Here is an 18,622-nt window from a genome sequence, read left to right on the forward strand (position 1 = left end):
GGTGTCGGGGGCCGGTACCTCTCTTGCAGCCGGAATCCCTCTGAATAGATCAGGTAGGAGAGGACAGGTGGCGTGCTCCGCTCCGTCTGCATCCTCCCCGGGACCCATTTGCTAGGGAGCCACACTCTAAAGCTCCCGGGCCTTCTTGATCCTGGTCCTTGGTCGGGTTGAGACATTCCTTGTCTGCAACCTCCCTCTCGTCCCATAAATCGGGGTACGAGGGCTGTGTCCCATGCCGGTGCAGGCCCAGACAGGATCTGCGCTCCCGGAGGGAAGTCACATTACACACAGTTCATGACAGCACAGTACGACCACTTGACAGACACACTGTCAGAGACCACACAGGTCTGACGATCCAATAGAAGACCGGACAGAAGGACCAAAAAAGAACCAAGAGCAAAGATGGCATTCTATTAAATATGAAATTAGAAGTGTCACTAACTAACTGTTCCTCCACCCACACCCACTAACTGGTTCCTACCACTTTGTGTTCCCCAGTCTCCCTGTAACCAGGGGAGCAGCACCTAGTGCCTACTAGCTCCCTCTAGTGTTGGATGCAAAGCTAGGTAACTACCATCGCACCGGACTTACCTCAGAGGAGGAACACCATACTCCATTAAAGAAGTGCAGCATTCCTGTGCTGGCCGAACCCTCAGGGGCGCCACAGGGGTATAATTTTTTCCTTCCTCTCGATGAACACTATAATAACATGTTTAGTAGGTTGGGTTGTGCTCTCAAACTTCCTCCGAAACTATGTCTTTGTGTTCACAAGAATTAGGTGTGCTTGAGATCATAAGCTTCCCTTCATACTTCGGGAAGAGGACGCTTGTGAACTGCTACCTCCGTAAGTACATGATATTATTTCTGGAACATGTGTAATATGTGTCTTGAATCCTAATAGGCCGACAGTTGCATGAAATAGAGCATTTTTTACCCTAAGGGTTCTGTAAATACCCATAAGCTATGTCTAACTGGCTAGTTTTGGGTGGCTGTAATTTTTGAAGGACATCTAGTTTATATAGGTGTGTTTGGATTCAAGTGAGTAAATGCATACTGACCAACACTTGGTTTGGGGTAAAGGGATATCTAAAGGGTTTTTGTTTTTTTTCAACAAATCCCGCTGAGCTCCATGATTGGCTGCAGCGTTGATGTGTGCTATATTCGTGATGTCACTCCTGCAGCCTTTAAAAAAAGGCCAGGGTAGCAGCATACAGACAGCACTGGACCCTGGAAGGATTTGTAACACCACTTGTCATTATTTTAACTTGGCGCTGGCCGATAGACTGTAAAGTCTTATTCCTGGAAAAACCCTTTAAGTGTCTTACCAGTCCCACTATGAAATTCCCTCAACCCTCCCAGGAACACAATCTTTGAACAGGGTCCCTTATCAGACCACAAATAGCCAGGACTGTAAATTGTCGGGATCTGAAAATTTGGGACAGTTCCAGCAATTTCAGGACAGTTGGCAAGTATGGAAGTATTCAGAGGGATTGTGAGGGCACTCAGAGATCTCACCGAAGAAAACCAGAAAGCTTTTGAGTCTGAAAAATTTACGGTAATATGGGCCGAATTCATCATTTGCATTTTTTCTTACAGTATGTCAATTTTTTTTGTCTCGTATTCATTTACATTTTACGCCCTAAATTCCTCAAAATGGCACACGTGGTTCTATGAATTTTGTGAAGATAAAAATAATTTGCCCACATCAGCCTTCCTTTAAAAAGAAACAAAAAAAAATCAAACTTCAATATGTTCAGTAATAAGATTGGTAAGGTCTTTGAACCTACCAAAATCTGGTGATTACCAAAACAAACCCATAAACCATAATTATTCCCAGCCATTACCCCACTGGATCGGGAGCACCATAACCCAAAGGGTTCCTTTCAATGTCAAAACTTCCAGGGACCAGACATTCTATTGCCGCAAGTCCCCCCAAAAACCACCAGACCAAAGACAAACTTTTGCCAATTGAGGAATCCATATCATAACGAATCCCCCAGACCAATTTAGAACGCATTGAATTTTCCGTCCGGGAACCATATGAGTAAGGCTGTGTGCCCACGATGCGTTTTTGGTGCGTTTTTTGGTGCGGACTTGTAGCGCAGAAACGCTCCAGAAACGCATTGCATACCTTATCCCATGACTTCCTATGACATTCTGCAAGTTCTGTGCACATGGTCAGGATTTTTCTGCGCGGATTTTACTTGCAGAAAAAATCCTGACATGACCAATTCTTGTGTGTTTCTGCATGCAGATTTGCCTATACAATGCATTGGAGAAACGCATGGCAAAAACTGCATGCGTTTTTCTGCCAAGGAGATGCAGAAATGCTCAGGAAAATTTCTGCTTCATTTCTGCATCGTGGGCACTAAGCCTAAGAGTCTACAACTGATTACAGGTCAAGACCCAACGTCCAGTCTTTTCTGGTCAAGACCCAACATCCAGACTCCGCAGGTCATGCACCGAAGGTCAGACCAGGATCTTTGGAATAGATGTAACCTCTGTTGTGCTGAAGATTGTCACGCATGTGGATCGTGGACACACTGTGCCACGTTCCGGGCTTACCCTTGGAGGGGCATGGCTATGCGGCCACCTGGTTTTAGCTATAGCTCCTGACGGTGGAGTTGTGGAGTTAGCCTTAAGCTGCAGGTGGTTGCCAGGTACCACTCCAAGGGCAGTCCCCGGTACTGCAGCAGCGTACCCCAATGGTCAGGATTGCAGACACGGACTCAGAGCCCTAGGCAAGAATGGATACTGGTGCAGGTTCAGACGGTGCGGATCCTGGAACATTTGACAGGACGGACACTGGTGCAGATTCAGACAGTGTGGATCCTGCGACACTCGACAGGACAGACAGTGCGGATCCTGGGACACTTGACAGGATGGACACTGGTGCAGGTTCAGACAGTGCGGATCCTGCGACACTCGACAGGACAGACAGTGCGGATCCTGCGACACTCGACAGGACAGACAGTGCGGATCCTGGGACACTTGACAGGACGGACACTGGTGCAGGTTCAGACAGTGCGGATCCTGGGACACTCGACAGGACAGACAGTGCGGATCCTGGGACACTTGACAGGATGGACACTGGTGCATATTCAGACAGTGTGGATCCTGGGACACTCGACAGGACGGACACTGGTGCAGGTTCAGACAGTGCAGATCCTGGGACACTCGACAGGACAGACAGTGCGGAACCTGGGACACTTGACAGGACCGACACTGGTGCAGGTTCAGACAGTGCGGATTCTGGAACACTTGACAGGACGGACACTGGTGCAGGTTCAGACAGTGCGGATCCTGGGACACTTGACAGGACAGACAGTGCGGATCCTGGAACACTTCACAGGATGGACACTGGTGCAGGTTCAGACAGCGTGGGTTCTGGAACACTCGACAGGACAGACAGTGCGGATCCGGGGACACTTGACAGGACGGACACTAGAGCAGGTTCAGACAGCGCGGATCCTGGAACACTTCACAGGACGGACACTGGTGCAGGTTCAGACAGTGCGGATCCAGGGACACTCAACAGGACAGACAGTGCGGATCCTGGGACACTTGACAGGACGGACACTGGTGCAGGTTCAGACAGTGCGGATCCTGGGACACTCGACAGGACAGACTGTGCGGATCCTGGGACACTTGACAGGACGGACACTGGTGCAGGTTCAGACAGCGCGGATTCTGGAACACTTGACAGGACGGACACTGGTGCAGGTTCAGACAGTGCGGATCCTGGGACACTCGACAGGACAGACAGTGCCGATCCTGGGACACTTCACAGGACGGACACTGGTTCAGGTTCAGACAGCGTGGGTTCTGGAACACTTGACAGGACAGACAGTGCGGATCCTGGGACACTTGACAGGACGGACACTGGTGCAGATTCAGACAGTGTGGATCCTGGGACACTCGACAGGACGGACACAGGTGCAGGTTCAGACAGTGCAGATCCTGGGACACTCGACAGGACAGACAGTGCGGAACCTGGGACACTTGACAGGACGGACACTGGTGCAGGTTCAGACAGCGCGGATTCTGGAACACTTGACAGGACGGACACTGGTGCAGGTTCAGACAGTGCGGATCCTGGGACACTTGACAGGACAGACAGTGCGGATCCTGGAACACTTCACAGGATGGACACTGGTGCAGGTTCGGACAGCGTGTGTTCTGGAACACTCGACAGGACAGACAGTGCGGATCCGGGGACACTTGACAGGACGGACACTAGTGCAGGTTCAGACAGCGCTGATCCTGGAACACTTCACAGGACGGACATTGGTGCAGGTTCAGACAGTGCGGATCCAGGGACACTCAACAGGACAGACAGTGCGGATCCTGGAACACTTGACAGGATGGACACTGGTGCAGGTTCAGACAGTGCGGATCCTGGGACACTCGACAGGACAGACTGTGCGGATCCTGGGACGCTTGACAGGACGGACACTGGTGCAGGTTCAGACAGTGCGGATCCTGGGACACTCGACAGGACAGACAGTGCGGATCCTGGGACACTTGACAGGACGGACACTGGTGCAGGTTCAGACAGCGCGGATTCTGGAACACTTGACAGGACGGACACTGGTGCAGGTTCAGACAGTGCCGATCCTGGGACACTTCACAGGACGGACACTGGTGCAGGTTCAGACAGCGTGGGTTCTGGAACACTTGACAGGACAGACAGTTCGGATCCTGGGACACTTGACAGGACGGACACTGGTGCAGGTTCAGACAGTGCAGATCCTGGGACACTCGACAGGACAGACAGTGTGGATCCTGGGACACTTGACAGGATGGACACTGGTGCAGGTTCAGACAGTGCGGATCCTGGGACACTCGACAGGACGGACACTGGTGCAGGTTCAGACAGTGCGGATCCAGGGACACTCAACAGGACAGACAGTGCGGATCCTGGGACACTTCACAGGACGGACACTGGTGCAGGTTCAGACAGCGTGGGTTCTGGAACACTTGACAGGACAGACAGTGCGGATCCTGGGACACTTGACAGGACGGACACTGGTGCAGGTTCAGACAGTGCGGATCCTGGGACACTCGACAGGACAGACAGTGTGGATCCTGGGACACTTGACAGGATGGACACTGGTGCAGGTTCAGACAATGCGGATCCTGGGACACTCGACAGGACGGACACTGGTGCAGGTTCAGACAGTGCGGATCCTGGGACACTCGACAGGACAGACAGTGCCGATCCTGGGACACTTCACAGGACGGACACTGGTGCAGGTTCAGACAGCGTGGGTTCTGGAACACTTGACAGGACAGACAGTGCGGATCCTGGGACACTTGACAGGACGGACACTGGTGCAGGTTCAGACAGTGCGGATCCTGGGACACTCGACAGGACAGACAGTGTGGATCCTGGGACACTTGACAGGACAGACAGTGCGGATCCTGGGACACTCTACAGGACGGACACTGGTGCAGGTTCAGACAGTGCGGATCCTGGAACACTTGACAGGACGAACACTGGTGCAGGTTCAGACGGTGCGGATCCTGGGACACTCAACAGGACAGATAGTGCGGATCCTGGGACACTTGACAGGACAGACACTGGTGCAGGTTCAGACAGTGCGGATCCTGGGACACTCAACAGGACAGACAGTGCGGATCCTGGGACACTTGACAGGACAGACACTGGTGCAGGTTCAGACAGTGCGGATCCTGGGGCACTCAACAGGACAGACAGTGCGGATCCTGGGACACTCTACAGGACAGACAGTGCGGATCCTGGGACACTCAACAGGACAGACAGTGCGGATCCTGGGACACTCTACAGGACAGACAGTGCGGATCCTGGGACACTCAACAGGACAGACAGTGCGGATCCTGGGACACTCTACAGGACAGACACTGGTGCAGGTTCAGACAGTGCGGATCCTGGGACACTCGACAGGACGGACACTGGTGCAGGCTCAGGTTCCACTGGAGTGGCTGCAGGTTCATGTACCCGCAGAGCGGTTTCAGGTTCTGTTAACACAGGCAACGGGAACAGGTTCAGATAACACTGGTCACAGGCCCAGGTTCAGACTAAGTGGGTTCTACAACAGGGACAATAAGGACAGTGTATGTAATAAACGTTGAATAAGGTACTGCATCTAGTGTATTAAGTGTCATAACATACTGTATTCTTCTCATTGTTATTACTCATAATATCTTGTGTATGTGTGTGTATGTATATATATATATATATATATAATATATATATACATATAGCTAACTTTCCCTTCTGTGTTGGGCAAACAAATAGTCGGTTAACTTCCACTGCTTTCTCATTGTCTGCGTTTTTGCATCCAAGTAACCTGTTCACAGGTTAATGAAAATAAATGACACTTTATTGAGAAGAGCGTGATTATCGCCTGTAGGAAGGGCTCGTACATTGTGTTCCTGTTGCATAATATCTTGCAGAAGCATGAGTCGTGTCACTTGCAAAAGTCCGTCCACTGTGTTGATCACGTAGTGGTCGGAAATTGCACTCACTTTGGGTGGTCTTTCTTGAGAAATGCAGCAAATATTGTACTTGTATACAAGAGGCTGGTGCACCCTTGTGAGATAATCTGAGGGGAGGACGCTGTCCTAGTCAGGTAGTCACACAGTGGCACGGTGAGTTTGGGCAAAGAGCCACCAGCAATCTTCAGTGCTGCTTGACCTATGGGGGGATTAGTGGTGGGTTCACCGTTCTCTGGGCCCCGGTATAGAAACCGTCTTATCCAAGAATGAGTTACACTGAAGTTTTTCAATTGTTCAAGGACCCTTTTCCCACCTATCACAAGTAAAAGTGACAGTAACCACAAAGCGTGCTGCGCCTCTGCGTGACATAATACCTCCGAACTGCACCCCCTTACACACTCATAGGGCTGAATGCGGATGACAGTCACAGGGGTTTAGGTTGTACAGAGAAATGCCTTTAGAAACTATCCCTAATACATGCACTATAGTTGTCAGTTCTACTGTCAGGGTCTCCAATCTGAGTACAATGCTGCAGAATATAGAAATAACGGACAAAAACAAAAAAAATGTGTTTTTTTTTTGGTAGATATAGCGCCACTCTTGTCCAGGGGCTGTATCAGGTATTGCAGCTCATTTTAACAAACTTATGTAGAACAGTGCTGCAATGCCAGACACAGATCTTAGTAAAAAAAATTTTTTGAAAAAAATACTTTTTTTTTCTAATTTTTAGCATACATGAGGCTCAATGGGCATTGCTGATTACTGAGTTTATTTGGTCGGATTTGTGTGTTACATATATTTAAAGCCCACCCATTTACTGGCGATGTTTCTGGCGTCTGCAGCTCTCCCCATATCTCCCCGTACCACTGCATCTACACATCTAAAGCTCCTAAATGTTTGGAGGTAGAATTGCTGTTGCAACCCTACCACGCCTTGAAAGGACCCAATTCACACTGCACCGCCCCAGCATGCAGAGGCGTCTCTCCACACCCGACGTCAAGTCAGGCGGTAGAATAAAAGTTAGGTAAAGTTTAAGTAAACTGTATCTGCTCACTTGGCTATTGTGATCTGAATCTACAGTAGAAAAGGACTCGTGCAGACGTCTGTGGATCTCGGTCCAATCTCGGACCGCAATGCACGGACTGGACGCGGTCACCCGACCCAAGCATGACAGCTTGATATATTTCTATGAGGCTGTCCCGCTCGGGTCGGGGGAGCCTCGGCCAGTCTGTGCATTAGAGGTCCATGTTCGGACCGATTTGCAATGATGTAAGCATGAGCCCTTACAGTCCAACTAGGGGATCACTTGATTGAACACATTTTGATGCCTTAAATGGAACCTGTCAGCACATTTTCACATATGGAAGTAGTGGTAATGCTTTATAGGTGCTTGTCCCCCAATAAAAATGAGACCTTTTATGTAGAGATCGGATGTGCCATTTATGAGAAATCTAGCATAGAAGTCATATGCAAATGAGATTGGAAGTGCATGGGGGCGTGTCAGTGCATTTGGAAGAAGCAGAACCAGTCTGTAGAGATGAGAGAACCTGCAGCATCCAGCAGCCTGGATAGTATTACATGACTGTTCGATGGAGGCCGTACAAATCGCCTCTTACCTGATGCCATGCACGGCTCCTCTTTTGACGAGTCGGGCTGTGTGCGTCACACTGCAATGATGTCACCCCAACCCGGCTAATCAAAAGATTTGCCGGGGATGCCATCAGGTAAGAGGCGTCTTGTAGGGCTCCCATCCAGCGGTCTTGGAATAATGATTCTCTCATCTCTACAAGTCAGCCAGAACACTACTTTCATGTGCAAAACCCCATGCTGACAGGTTCCTTTTAAAAAGTAACTGCACTTTAAGAAAGAAAAAAAAAACTTTTAACATGTTATAGAGAGATGCCAGAAGTTTTGTTGGGTGAGAGACTGGGTGCTAAGACGCCCACTGATCACTTAAACGAAGGAGCAGACGCATTCTGCTGAGCGCTGAATTCCTCCAAAATTGAAGGTAGACTTTCTGCTGAGTCCACGTGGTGTGCACTTTTGCAAACTTTTTTGTGTATTTAAATACATGTATTTAAGGGTAAAGTTTATTTTTTAAATTGGGCCCCCGATCGGCTTCTTCCAGTGCCGCTGCATGTGATTGACAGGTCTCTCCCATACCTGTCAATCACCTTTAGCAGCGCTGGGAATAGCCATCCAGACTGGTCTAATCTATTCCTATGGTTCCCGGCCCGAACTTTAAATGATAATTTCTCTGAAATTTCTTCCGAGACACCGGAGTATTTCAGAGATATACCAAGCTCTGATTGATGCTGCCTGCGGTTTAGGCAGCAATAATCGGCTGACAGATTCCAGTTTGCAACCAACTATATTACAGTGCAACACAAAAGCAGTCGGAGGCAAATGGTGCAAAATTTTTAAAGAAACCCAAATGCAAAAATTATTTTTTTTACCCCAAAATAAAAAAAAAAGAATCCAAGCGACAATTGTTTTTTGTTTAGTTGCATTTTTTTTTTAATTCGCAGCATGTCAATTTTGTTGCAAAAATTCACTTTTTTTTTTTTTTTTTAGACAGATTTTTCCCATTTATTTTAATGGAAACCCATCTTTAAATTGAATTTCATAAGCTAGAACAGATGGGTACGGCTTGGCTTCCATCTCCTTTCCGGTGTGCTCTCGGTATATATGGCAATAAAACCACCCAACATATTCGCTGATAAACCCATTGACTTTCTAGGGAATATGTATACGAAAAGGCGGCATGTATTACGGTGCCATGACTTTCTAGGGAATATGTATACGAAAAGGCGGCATGTATTATGGTGCCATGCTTTGAATATATGATAATGAACAAGCACTCTATGGCGGAAGTGCTGGAATAATAGGATTAGCTAATGTAGATTTGCCTGTCAGTGATGGGGTTAACATGGAGTCCCGCCTACAGCATGGAGGGGGACAGGGCAGGTCTGGATCAGATGATTGCAGCCTTCCAGCACACAGACACTGGAGGTAAGGTCTCCCCTATGCCCTGGGCATTATGTGCAGGGAATGCATAGATTGCTGGAGTATAAGGGGACACTGGGGGAGGGGTGGGTTTTTGTGCTATATTTGTCTCCAGCCTGTAAGTACTGGTAGGAGGGTGCAGGAGCTGCATGGCCCCCATGATAGTGGATTGCCAGCCATGCAATGCACATATTGCACCCCACCATTACTATCCTGGGGTGCAATGCATTCTTGTCTGGTGTGGTGCAACATCTTTTGGGCTGTGGCTGTGCAATATTCACTTCTCCGGCGTTAATTCTTCTTGAATCCAGGCAGCGTTATAAGACGAGATAAGAGGGTCTCTTGTTTTCCAAAAAAAAACCCCCAGCGCCACCCTTGTTTCCAGCTGTGACAGGAACTGTCCTCGCCCCTGTTCATTTAGCTCAGAAACTTTGAATTTGAGAACCTTCCCCCCCAAACCATATGACGCCTGATGTGGTCTTATATGGCTGTACTGTGTTTATCCCATTGTGCCCACAGAGTCCGGGAACATTCTGGTATATTCAGTAGGCGCTGGGGAACAACGGTCTCAGTAATGTCACCATTCTGGTGTTAGATGATGACATCTAGAAAACATTCCTGTACACCAGGGTCTGTGACTCTCTCTCCCTGCCCTCCGTGTGTAATGAGGGGTCTGCGACTCTCTCTCCCTGCCCTCCGTGTGTAATGAGGGGTCTGCGACTCTCTCTCCCTGCCCTCCGTGTGTAATGAGGGGTCTGTGACTCTCTCTCCCTGCCCTCCGTGTGTAATGAGGGGTCTGTGACTCTCTCTCCCTGCCCTCCGTGTGTAATGAGGGGTCTGTGACTCTCTCTCCCTGCCCTCCGTGTGTAATGAGGGGTCTGTGACTCTCTCTCCCTGCCCTCCGTGTGTAATGAGGGGTCTGTGACTCTCTCTCCCTGCCCTCCGTGTGTAATGAGGGGTCTGTGACTCTCTCTCCCTGCCCTCCGTGTGTAATGAGGGGTCTGCGACTCTCTCTCCCTGCCCTCCGTGTGTAATGAGGGGTCTGTGACTCTCTCTCCCTGCCCTCCGTGTGTAGTACGGGGTCTGTGACTCTCTCTCCCTGCCCTCCGTGTGTAGTACGGGGTGTGTGACTCTCTCTCCCTGCCCTCCGTGTGTAATGAGGGGTCTGCGACTCTCTCTCCCTGCCCTCCGTGTGTAATGAGGGGTCTGTGACTCTCTCTCCCTGCCCTCCGTGTGTAATGAGGGGTCTGTGACTCTCTCTCCCTGCCCTCCGTGTGTAATGAGGGGTCTGTGACTCTCTCTCCCTGCCCTCCGTGTGTAATGAGGGGTCTGTGACTCTCTCTCCCTGCCCTCCGTGTGTAATGAGGGGTCTGTGACTCTCTCTCCCTGCCCTCCGTGTGTAATGAGGGGTCTGTGACTCTCTCTCCCTGCCCTCCGTGTGTAATGAGGGGTCTGTGACTCTCTCTCCCTGCCCTCCGTGTGTAATGAGGGGTCTGTGACTCTCTCTCCCTGCCCTCCGTGTGTAATGAGGGGTCTGTGACTCTCTCTCCCTGCCCTCCGTGTGTAATGAGGGGTCTGTGACTCTCTCTCCCTGCCCTCCGTGTGTAATGAGGGGTCTGTGACTCTCTCTCCCTGCCCTCCGTGTGTAATGAGGGGTCTGCGACTCTCTCTCCCTGCCCTCCGTGTGTAATGAGGGGTCTGTGACTCTCTCTCCCTGCCCTCCGTGTGTAGTACGGGGTCTGTGACTCTCTCTCCCTGCCCTCCGTGTGTAGTACGGGGTGTGTGACTCTCTCTCCCTGCCCTCCGTGTGTAATGAGGGGTCTGCGACTCTCTCTCCCTGCCCTCCGTGTGTAATGAGGGGTCTGTGACTCTCTCTCCCTGCCCTCCGTGTGTAGTACGGGGTCTGTGACTCTCTCTCCCGGTCCTCCGTGTGTAGTGCGGGGTCTGTGACTCTCTCTACCTGTCCTCCGTGTGTAGTGCGGGGCCTGTCGCTCTCTCCCTGTCCTCCGTGTGTAGTGCGGAGCCTGTCGCTCTCTCCCTGTCCTCCGTGTGTAGTGCGGGGCCTGTCGCTCTCTACCTGTCTTCCGTGTGTAGTGCGGGGCCTGTCGCTCTCTCCCTGTCCTCCGTGTGTAGTGCGGGGCCTGTCGCTCTCTACCTGTCTTCCGTGTGTAGTGCGGGGCCTGTCGCTCTCTCCCTGTCCTCCGTGTGTAGTGCGGGGCCTGTCGCTCTCTCCCTGTCCTCCGTGTGTAGTGCGGGGCCTGTCGCTCTCTCCCTGTCCTCCGTGTGTAGTGCGGGGCCTGTCGCTCTCTCCCTGTCCTCCGTGTGTAGTGCGGGGCCTGTCGCTCTCTCCCTGTCCTCCGTGTGTAGTGCGGGGCCTGTCGCTCTCTACCTGTCTTCCGTGTGTAGTGCGGGGCCTGTCGCTCTCTCCCGGTCCTCCGTGTGTAGTGCGGGGCCTGTCGCTCTCTCCCGGTCCTCCGTGTGTAGTGCGGGGCCTGTCGCTCTCTCCCGGTCCTCCGTGTGTAGTGCGGGGCCTGTCGCTCTCTCCCGGTCCTCCGTGTGTAGTGCGGGGCCTGTCGCTCTCTCCCTGTCCTCCGTGTGTAGTGCGGGGCCTGTCGCTCTCTCCCTGTCCTCCGTGTGTAGTGCGGGGCCTGTCGCTCTCTCCCTGTCCTCCGTGTGTAGTGCGGGGCCTGTCGCTCTCTCCCTGCCCTCTACGCGTAGTGCGCGGGGGGAGGTGGGTGTCTGTTGCTCTCTCCCTGCCCTCTACGCGTAGTGCGCGGGGGGAGGTGGGTGTCTGTTGCTCTCTCCCTGCCCTCTACGCGTAGTGCGCGGGGGGAGGTGGGTGTCTGTTGCTCTCTCCCTGCCCTCTACGCGTAGTGCGCGGGGGGAGGTGGATGTCTGTTGCTCTCTCCCTGCCCTCTACGTGTAGTGCGCGGGGGGAGGTGGGTGTCTGTTGCTCTCTCCCTGCCCTCTACGCGTAGTGCGCGGGGGGAGGTGGATGTCTGTTGCTCTCTCCCTGCCCTCTACGCGTAGTGCGCGGGGGGAGGTGGATGTCTGTTGCTCTCTCCCTGCTTTGCCTTGCAAAGAGATGCCAATCAAACCTAGATGGGAGGAGATTTCAGGACATTTTCCTGCTGAAGAAACGCCCAGCGGATACTTGGAGAGTAAATTAGATACAAAGTAGCATGACAGGTTCCCTTAGGAACAAAGGGTTACTGTTTTGTTTTTTTTTGTTTTTCCCCCCCTCAAACAAGTCTAGATAAGTCCCACTGATTGGATGATATTGTGCTGCAGGTTAATGATTGTCATATGTAATTGTGTCCAGAGATCTGTAGTTTATATCCTCTGCAATGTCACATGAAAGTGTGACGTTTAGCAGTCCTTAATACCTTATGAGCGGCCTGTTTGTCATTATTCACCACTTTTATTTTTTTTTATTTCTCGTCATGGCCTTATTTTTTTGCAGAATTTTCTTATCTGCACCATTTGTGATTGCATATATATATAATATTTATTTGTGCAGTGTAAATATAGAAAGAGGTTTTTGGACATTTTATTGTTTTTTTTGCCTTTAAAGCGCATCTGTCAGTAGGTTCAGCTGTCCTAAACTGTCTTTATAGGCATGTAGGTCATAAAAAGATAAATAAAATGATACTTTGAGATCTTCGATACGACAAATGGTTCTGGAGAAATCCATGTTTTTCTTAATGAGTCGTTAAGATCTATGGGCCAGATATAGATCTTCCCGAGAATCCTCCTTGTAAATGAAAGGGTGGCGTTACCAGTGTGAGACGTGTAATGACTGACAGTCTGGTCCCCAGATCTCTGATGATAAGAGTTACAAAATCTACTGTCAGACTATTAGAACAAGCTCACTGATGGGTTTCTCAGTTCACTCATTCTGCAGCCAGCAATGAACAGTGTAAATACAGGCTATGGAAGGCAAACAGTGCGAAATTTTTAATGAAAACCAATTGCAAAAAATTGTTGTAGCTCTATAATATGTGTTTTAGCAAAAAAAAAGGATCTTGTCACTGACATGTTGATTATTTTTTTTCCCTTATACAGGAATCATGAGAAATCCTGGGATCGGCTGTGTTCTCCTGGCTTTAGGCCTGGTCTTCCTATCATTATGCTCTACTGGTAAATAGAGGATAGGCACATAAATTATGGAGATTTTTAAGTATATATTGAATATCCTATGTTGGGCATATGGTGGGGTGTGGACAGAAATTTACTGATTGTGCTAGCAGCGTGCCCAACAGTTTGCATAGTTTATCAGCCTGTTTTCTAGGGCCAAACCCATATGGGATTTCTGGCAATAATAACATAAAGGCGTTTTCTGTCCCGGGGCGCCTCTGTGATCACGTGGACCCCTTTTCCCCGATGTATATGGCACCGTGGCTCTCACTATTTCTAGCATTTAAAGTGGTATTCCCACCTCCATGATCCTCTCCCAATATATAGTAGGTGTAGTAATAATAATAATATTAGCAAATACCTTCAAATAGAAATGTAGTATAGTTCTTCTGATAAGCTATGTCGCTTACCTCGTGTGCAGGGCATTGCAGTAGCTTAGATTCCCATGGTTACGACCACTAACAATTAATTGTCACTATATGAGTGGTTATAACCATGGATACCTAAGCTACTGTAATGATGCCCTGCACATGGGGTAAGTGGCAGAGCTTATCAGAAGAACTATACTACATTTCTAATTGGAGGTATTTGCTAATATTATTATTACTACACCTACTACACATTGAGGTGGGAATAGCCTTTTAAGGGTGGGATTTGTCCAAATGGACCACTCTGTATGTGTTCGTATTTGGCCAGTGCTAAAACATTATAAGGATGGGCGTGAGTCGAAATTCTTACTAAAAAGCTGTTCTGCGCAGGAAAAAGCAACGTAAACCCAAAAAAAGAGTCAGAACCGATCAAAAACGTATGTTCCTCTCCAAGATGTTGTATATAGTCAGGATGGGGGAAAAAAAGGATGACAGTAGGGAAAAACGTGCAGGAACACAAGGGTTTTCCACTTTCCGATTAAGTTCTGATCCGTTTGTTTGCGGCTTTTCTCTTGCCAGGCCAGGCTATTGACTGCTATACCTGCGATAGGTGGAGTGCTGACCAATGCACCATCAGTGGCACCTGTGCAGCGACGGACAACGCCTGCATGAGGGTTACACGTATGTATATCTGAGCGATGTCTAGATGTGCCGTATATGTTTATCATCCGGGATACTCTGCAGCAAGCTGCGCGGCGGTTCCTGCACTGCCCTTCACCTGCCAGGCAGAATGGACGTAGCGGCAATACTACAATGCGGACGTCACCCAACAGTGGTGACTCCATGCTGTATAATTAGATGGTTGTGGTGCAGAGGGATGCAATAAAAATTACCCGCCCCCCCAAATGGAAATTTAATTTATTAACAATATTGAAAAACTTTCTCCTGTGCACAATGAGACAAGAACAATGTAATGGCCCAACACAAGTAATGCGATGAGTGGTTTCTCTAAATACTCCACAAAATAACACTTTGACTGCTGCAGTCTCAGAATTATTCTCATTGTCATGACCAGCGTCTTTAGTGCTTAGTAGTGCCCCTCTGGCTGTTATGACCTGCCGCAGACATGATGCATTGCTAGACACTAACCGCTAAGGAATCTGAGCCCAGTCCTCATGGGCAATAATCTCCAAATAATTAATATTTTTAAGTTTGCTGCAGCCGCCTTATTAACACCCCACTAAAGATTTTTTTTTTTTTTTTACTGGGATTTAAGTCAGGCGAATGTGATGGCCACTCCAGAATCTTCCAGGACTCTTTCTGAAATCAAGCCTTTAGGGTACTGGGATCGATGTCTTCTTGGAAGGTCCTATGACTCAGAGCTTCAGCTTCCTTATGAAAGGCATGTTTGTTTTTTTTCTCTTAGGATTTCCTTATAGACTATTGAATTCATCTCGCCCTCCAAATGCTGCAGGTTCCCAACTCGAGAACATTGTGGAGCTCCCACCATGCCTCATTGTAGGCAGGGTGTTATTTTCAGGGGTGTTCTTTTCAGTGTGGACCTCACAAGGTGTTCTTTTAACAGTGGGCCCCAAATCGCTGTCGTCGCATCTTACTGTAGGCCCAACGGAGCCCCGATGTGCCTCACTGTGGGCAGGGAGTTCTTTTAACTGTGGGCCCCACATTGCTCCCACTGCACCTTATTGTAGGCCCCACAGAGCTTCCGATGTGCCTCACTGTGGGCAGGGTGTTCTTTTCAGCGGATGCTTCATTTTTCTTCCTCCAGACATACCGCTGATCCATAGGTTCTGAAAAATTCCAATTCTGCTGATATTGAAGCGCCGGGCTCGGTCTCCAGGAGTCCTATAGACAATGAATTAAGCAGAGGTGCTTATATTAAATCTAGGGATTGGTGGTGGTCCCAGCAGTCGGACCCCCAGCGGTCAGTAAGCTTTTCCTCTACCCTATGAATGGAGGATTACTTACAGTTTTGGGTGAACCATTTTCATGCATGCCTTCTCAGAATCTCCTCAAAAGTTGGCTAGAACAACTTAAATCCAGAGTGAATGCATCATGGCCGTGCTGCGGTTCTCACACTAACACTATTCATTTCACCCTTTCCAGTAACAGACGGCACCAGCAAATACAGCTGCAGAGTTTATGACAAGTGCACTTCTCCATTGGTCAGCGAGGAAAACGGAGGAATAAAAAACTTTGAAATAAAATGTTGCCAGAAAAACCTGTGTAACAGCAGCGGCCTGGTGGCTTCCCCCAGCGCGGTCCTGCTCCTGAGCCTGGCGGCGGCTGCGCTGCTGCTGCTGTCCTCATGATCTCCCCTCCGGAGCGCTCCATATCTCTATGGATGTGTCCGCAGATAATCAAGTCAGCACTTCATAAATTATTGCATTTTCTGTTTAGATTTTGGCTACTAATTTCCTGCTGAAGGCTCAAATATGAGAATTGCCATCTGATTGGTTGCTATGAGCACTACGGCCATATTGTGCTATTGTCTGCACTAGTTCACCAGTATGTCTTTGTAATAAATGGTATTATCATAGTTCGCTTTTTATTTATTCATTTTTCTCTTTTCTGAGAGATGACAATAGGTTATATAACACTAGGTACATACATTACATTACTCCAGAGCTGCACTCGCTATTCTGCTGGTGCAGTCACTGTGTACATACATTACTGATCCTGAGTTACATTCTGTATTATACTCCAGAGCTGCACTCACTATTCTGCTGGTGCAGTCACTGTGTACATACATTACATTACTGATCCTGAGTTACATCCTGTATTATACCCCAGAGCAGCACTCACTATTCTGCTGGTGCAGTCACTGTACATACATTACATTACTGATCCTGAGTTACATCCTGTATTATACTCCAGAGCTGCACTCACTATTCTGCTGGTGCAGTCACTGTGTACATACATTACATTACTGATCCTGAGTTACATCCTGTATTATCCTCCAGAGCTGCACTCACTATTCTGCTGGTGCAGTCACTGTGTACATACATTACATTACTGATCCTGAGTTACATCCTGTATTATACCCCAGAGCTGCACTCACTATTCTGCTGGTGCAGTCACTGTACATACATTACATTACTGATCCTGAGTTACATCCTGCACGTACACAGTGACTTCAGCTCTGGAGTATAATGCAGGATGTAATATTACACTGCTTTACATCTGTCATTCACATAGTTTCTGACAGCAGCAGTCTAAAGGTTCCTAGTTATCTGTAGATCTTTATTGCTGTGTATACTTGGCTAAAAAATGTGAAGCATCTGACTTTCCTTTTCTTGCATTGCTTGAATTACTTTATAACTATAACAATTCTTTTCTGATGAAGGACTCGGGTTTATGGGTTTCGCGGTGTTAATCATCTTAGGTCTGTGTTTGGGACTTGAAGTCCACTTTTAATTTTGACACCACCTGATTGTGCAGAGTCAGAAGACCATGCACACTGTGCATCTCCGACAATAGCCGGATACATGTATTGCTTTTTGCTGCCCATATAGGTATACAAATTGATTTAAGGCATCATAGCTACAGTGGAGAGGTTTGCATTTACACTTATGTCTCCATATGTTATATTCCTATCCTAATTCTGAAGCCCTTTCCCTACAGACCTTTCTTTCCCTCTATAGAGACCACTTCATGGGGAAACAGGAGAAAGCTGCTGCTGCACATCTCTGGCGTCGGCTTTTGTCTGCTGAGAACAAAAGTATCAGCTGTTTGAATTCAAACTGTCAACTGCCCGATCATTGTCAGGCGGCCGCCATACACCTTAGACGATCGCTCCACCCTGGCGCAGTCGGCAAACATCAATGTATATGGCGGCTATTGTGGATAATACTTCAGGATAGGTGATAGTCCAACCGCTGGGACCCGCACCGGTCGGCTAAATGGAGCACTTTTATCCTTGTTAGAATGGAGTGGTGCTGCGCATGTTCAACCGTCACTCCACTCCATCCTTGTGGGCTGCTGAGTTCTGCACTCATCTTTTTCATACAGCCCCCTAAGGAATGAACGGAGCGGCGTTTGTGTATGAGCCCAGATGTTCTATTTTGTAATTGGATAAAAATCTCCCTTTCGGCTGATAGCAGCGGTCAGACCTCCGCCAATCAGAAAATGATCACCTTTCCTCTGTATGGATATCTTGTATTAGCAGATAACTCCTTTTAAACTCTCCTTGTTCTGTTCCCTAAATGAACAGTGCCACTTCTCGTTCCTGCGGTTCGGCACAAGTGGCACCACCTGATGTCCTCCGCCGCTCCAGATCTCCAGTCTGTGGTGGAGCAGGGAGCCAATTGTCCTGTAATTAACTAGTCCCGCTTTTGTTTGATTGCTGTAAATGACCTTAAAGAATAATAAAAGACGACTGTCATGAAACAAAATGTTTGTGTGATTTCCTTTGATCAAAAAAGCTGGTTCACGAATTGAGAAGAAAGCGGGGCGGTGGAGGTGGCACCTGTGCCGCGGTGGCACCTGTGCCCCGGTCCCTGCGGAGCCCTGATTGTAATTCATCCAATGTGGAATTAAAGTGATTATAATTATTTGTGACTTTCTTCCTGGGCCTTCTGCACATCTGGATTCTACATTTTCATGGCCGTTCT

General features: G+C 48.8%; 1 protein-coding gene across 2 annotated transcripts; it reads left to right on the top strand.

Moving 5' to 3' along the window:
* The first annotated feature begins 631 nt into the window (after positions 1–631).
* Positions 632–18,403, top strand: LOC141174119 (CD59 glycoprotein-like). Of its 2 annotated transcripts, none has more exons than XM_073658788.1 (4): positions 632–844; positions 13,552–13,626; positions 14,571–14,672; positions 16,116–18,403. In XM_073658788.1, exons 1-4 carry the CDS (start codon positions 754–756, stop codon positions 16,319–16,321), a joined length of 474 nt encoding a protein of 157 aa, XP_073514889.1. In that variant the 5' UTR covers positions 632–753; the 3' UTR covers positions 16,322–18,403. The 2 variants fall into 2 exon arrangements, with proteins under 2 accessions (XP_073514889.1, XP_073514888.1); XM_073658787.1 differs by lacking the exon at positions 632–844 and adding an exon at positions 9,361–9,492.
* The last annotated feature ends 219 nt before the right edge of the window (positions 18,404–18,622 follow it).

Source organism: Phyllobates terribilis, unplaced genomic scaffold (genome assembly GCF_046119375.1).
Source record: "Phyllobates terribilis strain yellow unplaced genomic scaffold, ASM4611937v1 Scaffold_13__5_contigs__length_258822181, whole genome shotgun sequence".
NCBI lineage: Eukaryota > Metazoa > Chordata > Amphibia > Anura > Dendrobatidae > Phyllobates > Phyllobates terribilis.

Coding starts and splice junctions, on each gene's coding strand:
- LOC141174119 (XM_073658787.1), top strand. CDS start 9,399: ATGGGGTTAACATGGAGTCCCGCCTACAGCATGGAGGGGGACAGGGCA. Junction 9,493..13,551: donor CCAGCACACAGACACTGGAG/GTAAGGTCTCCC, acceptor TCCCTTATACAG/GAATCATGAGAAATCCTGGG. Junction 14,673..16,115: donor CGCCTGCATGAGGGTTACAC/GTATGTATATCT, acceptor CACCCTTTCCAG/TAACAGACGGCACCAGCAAA.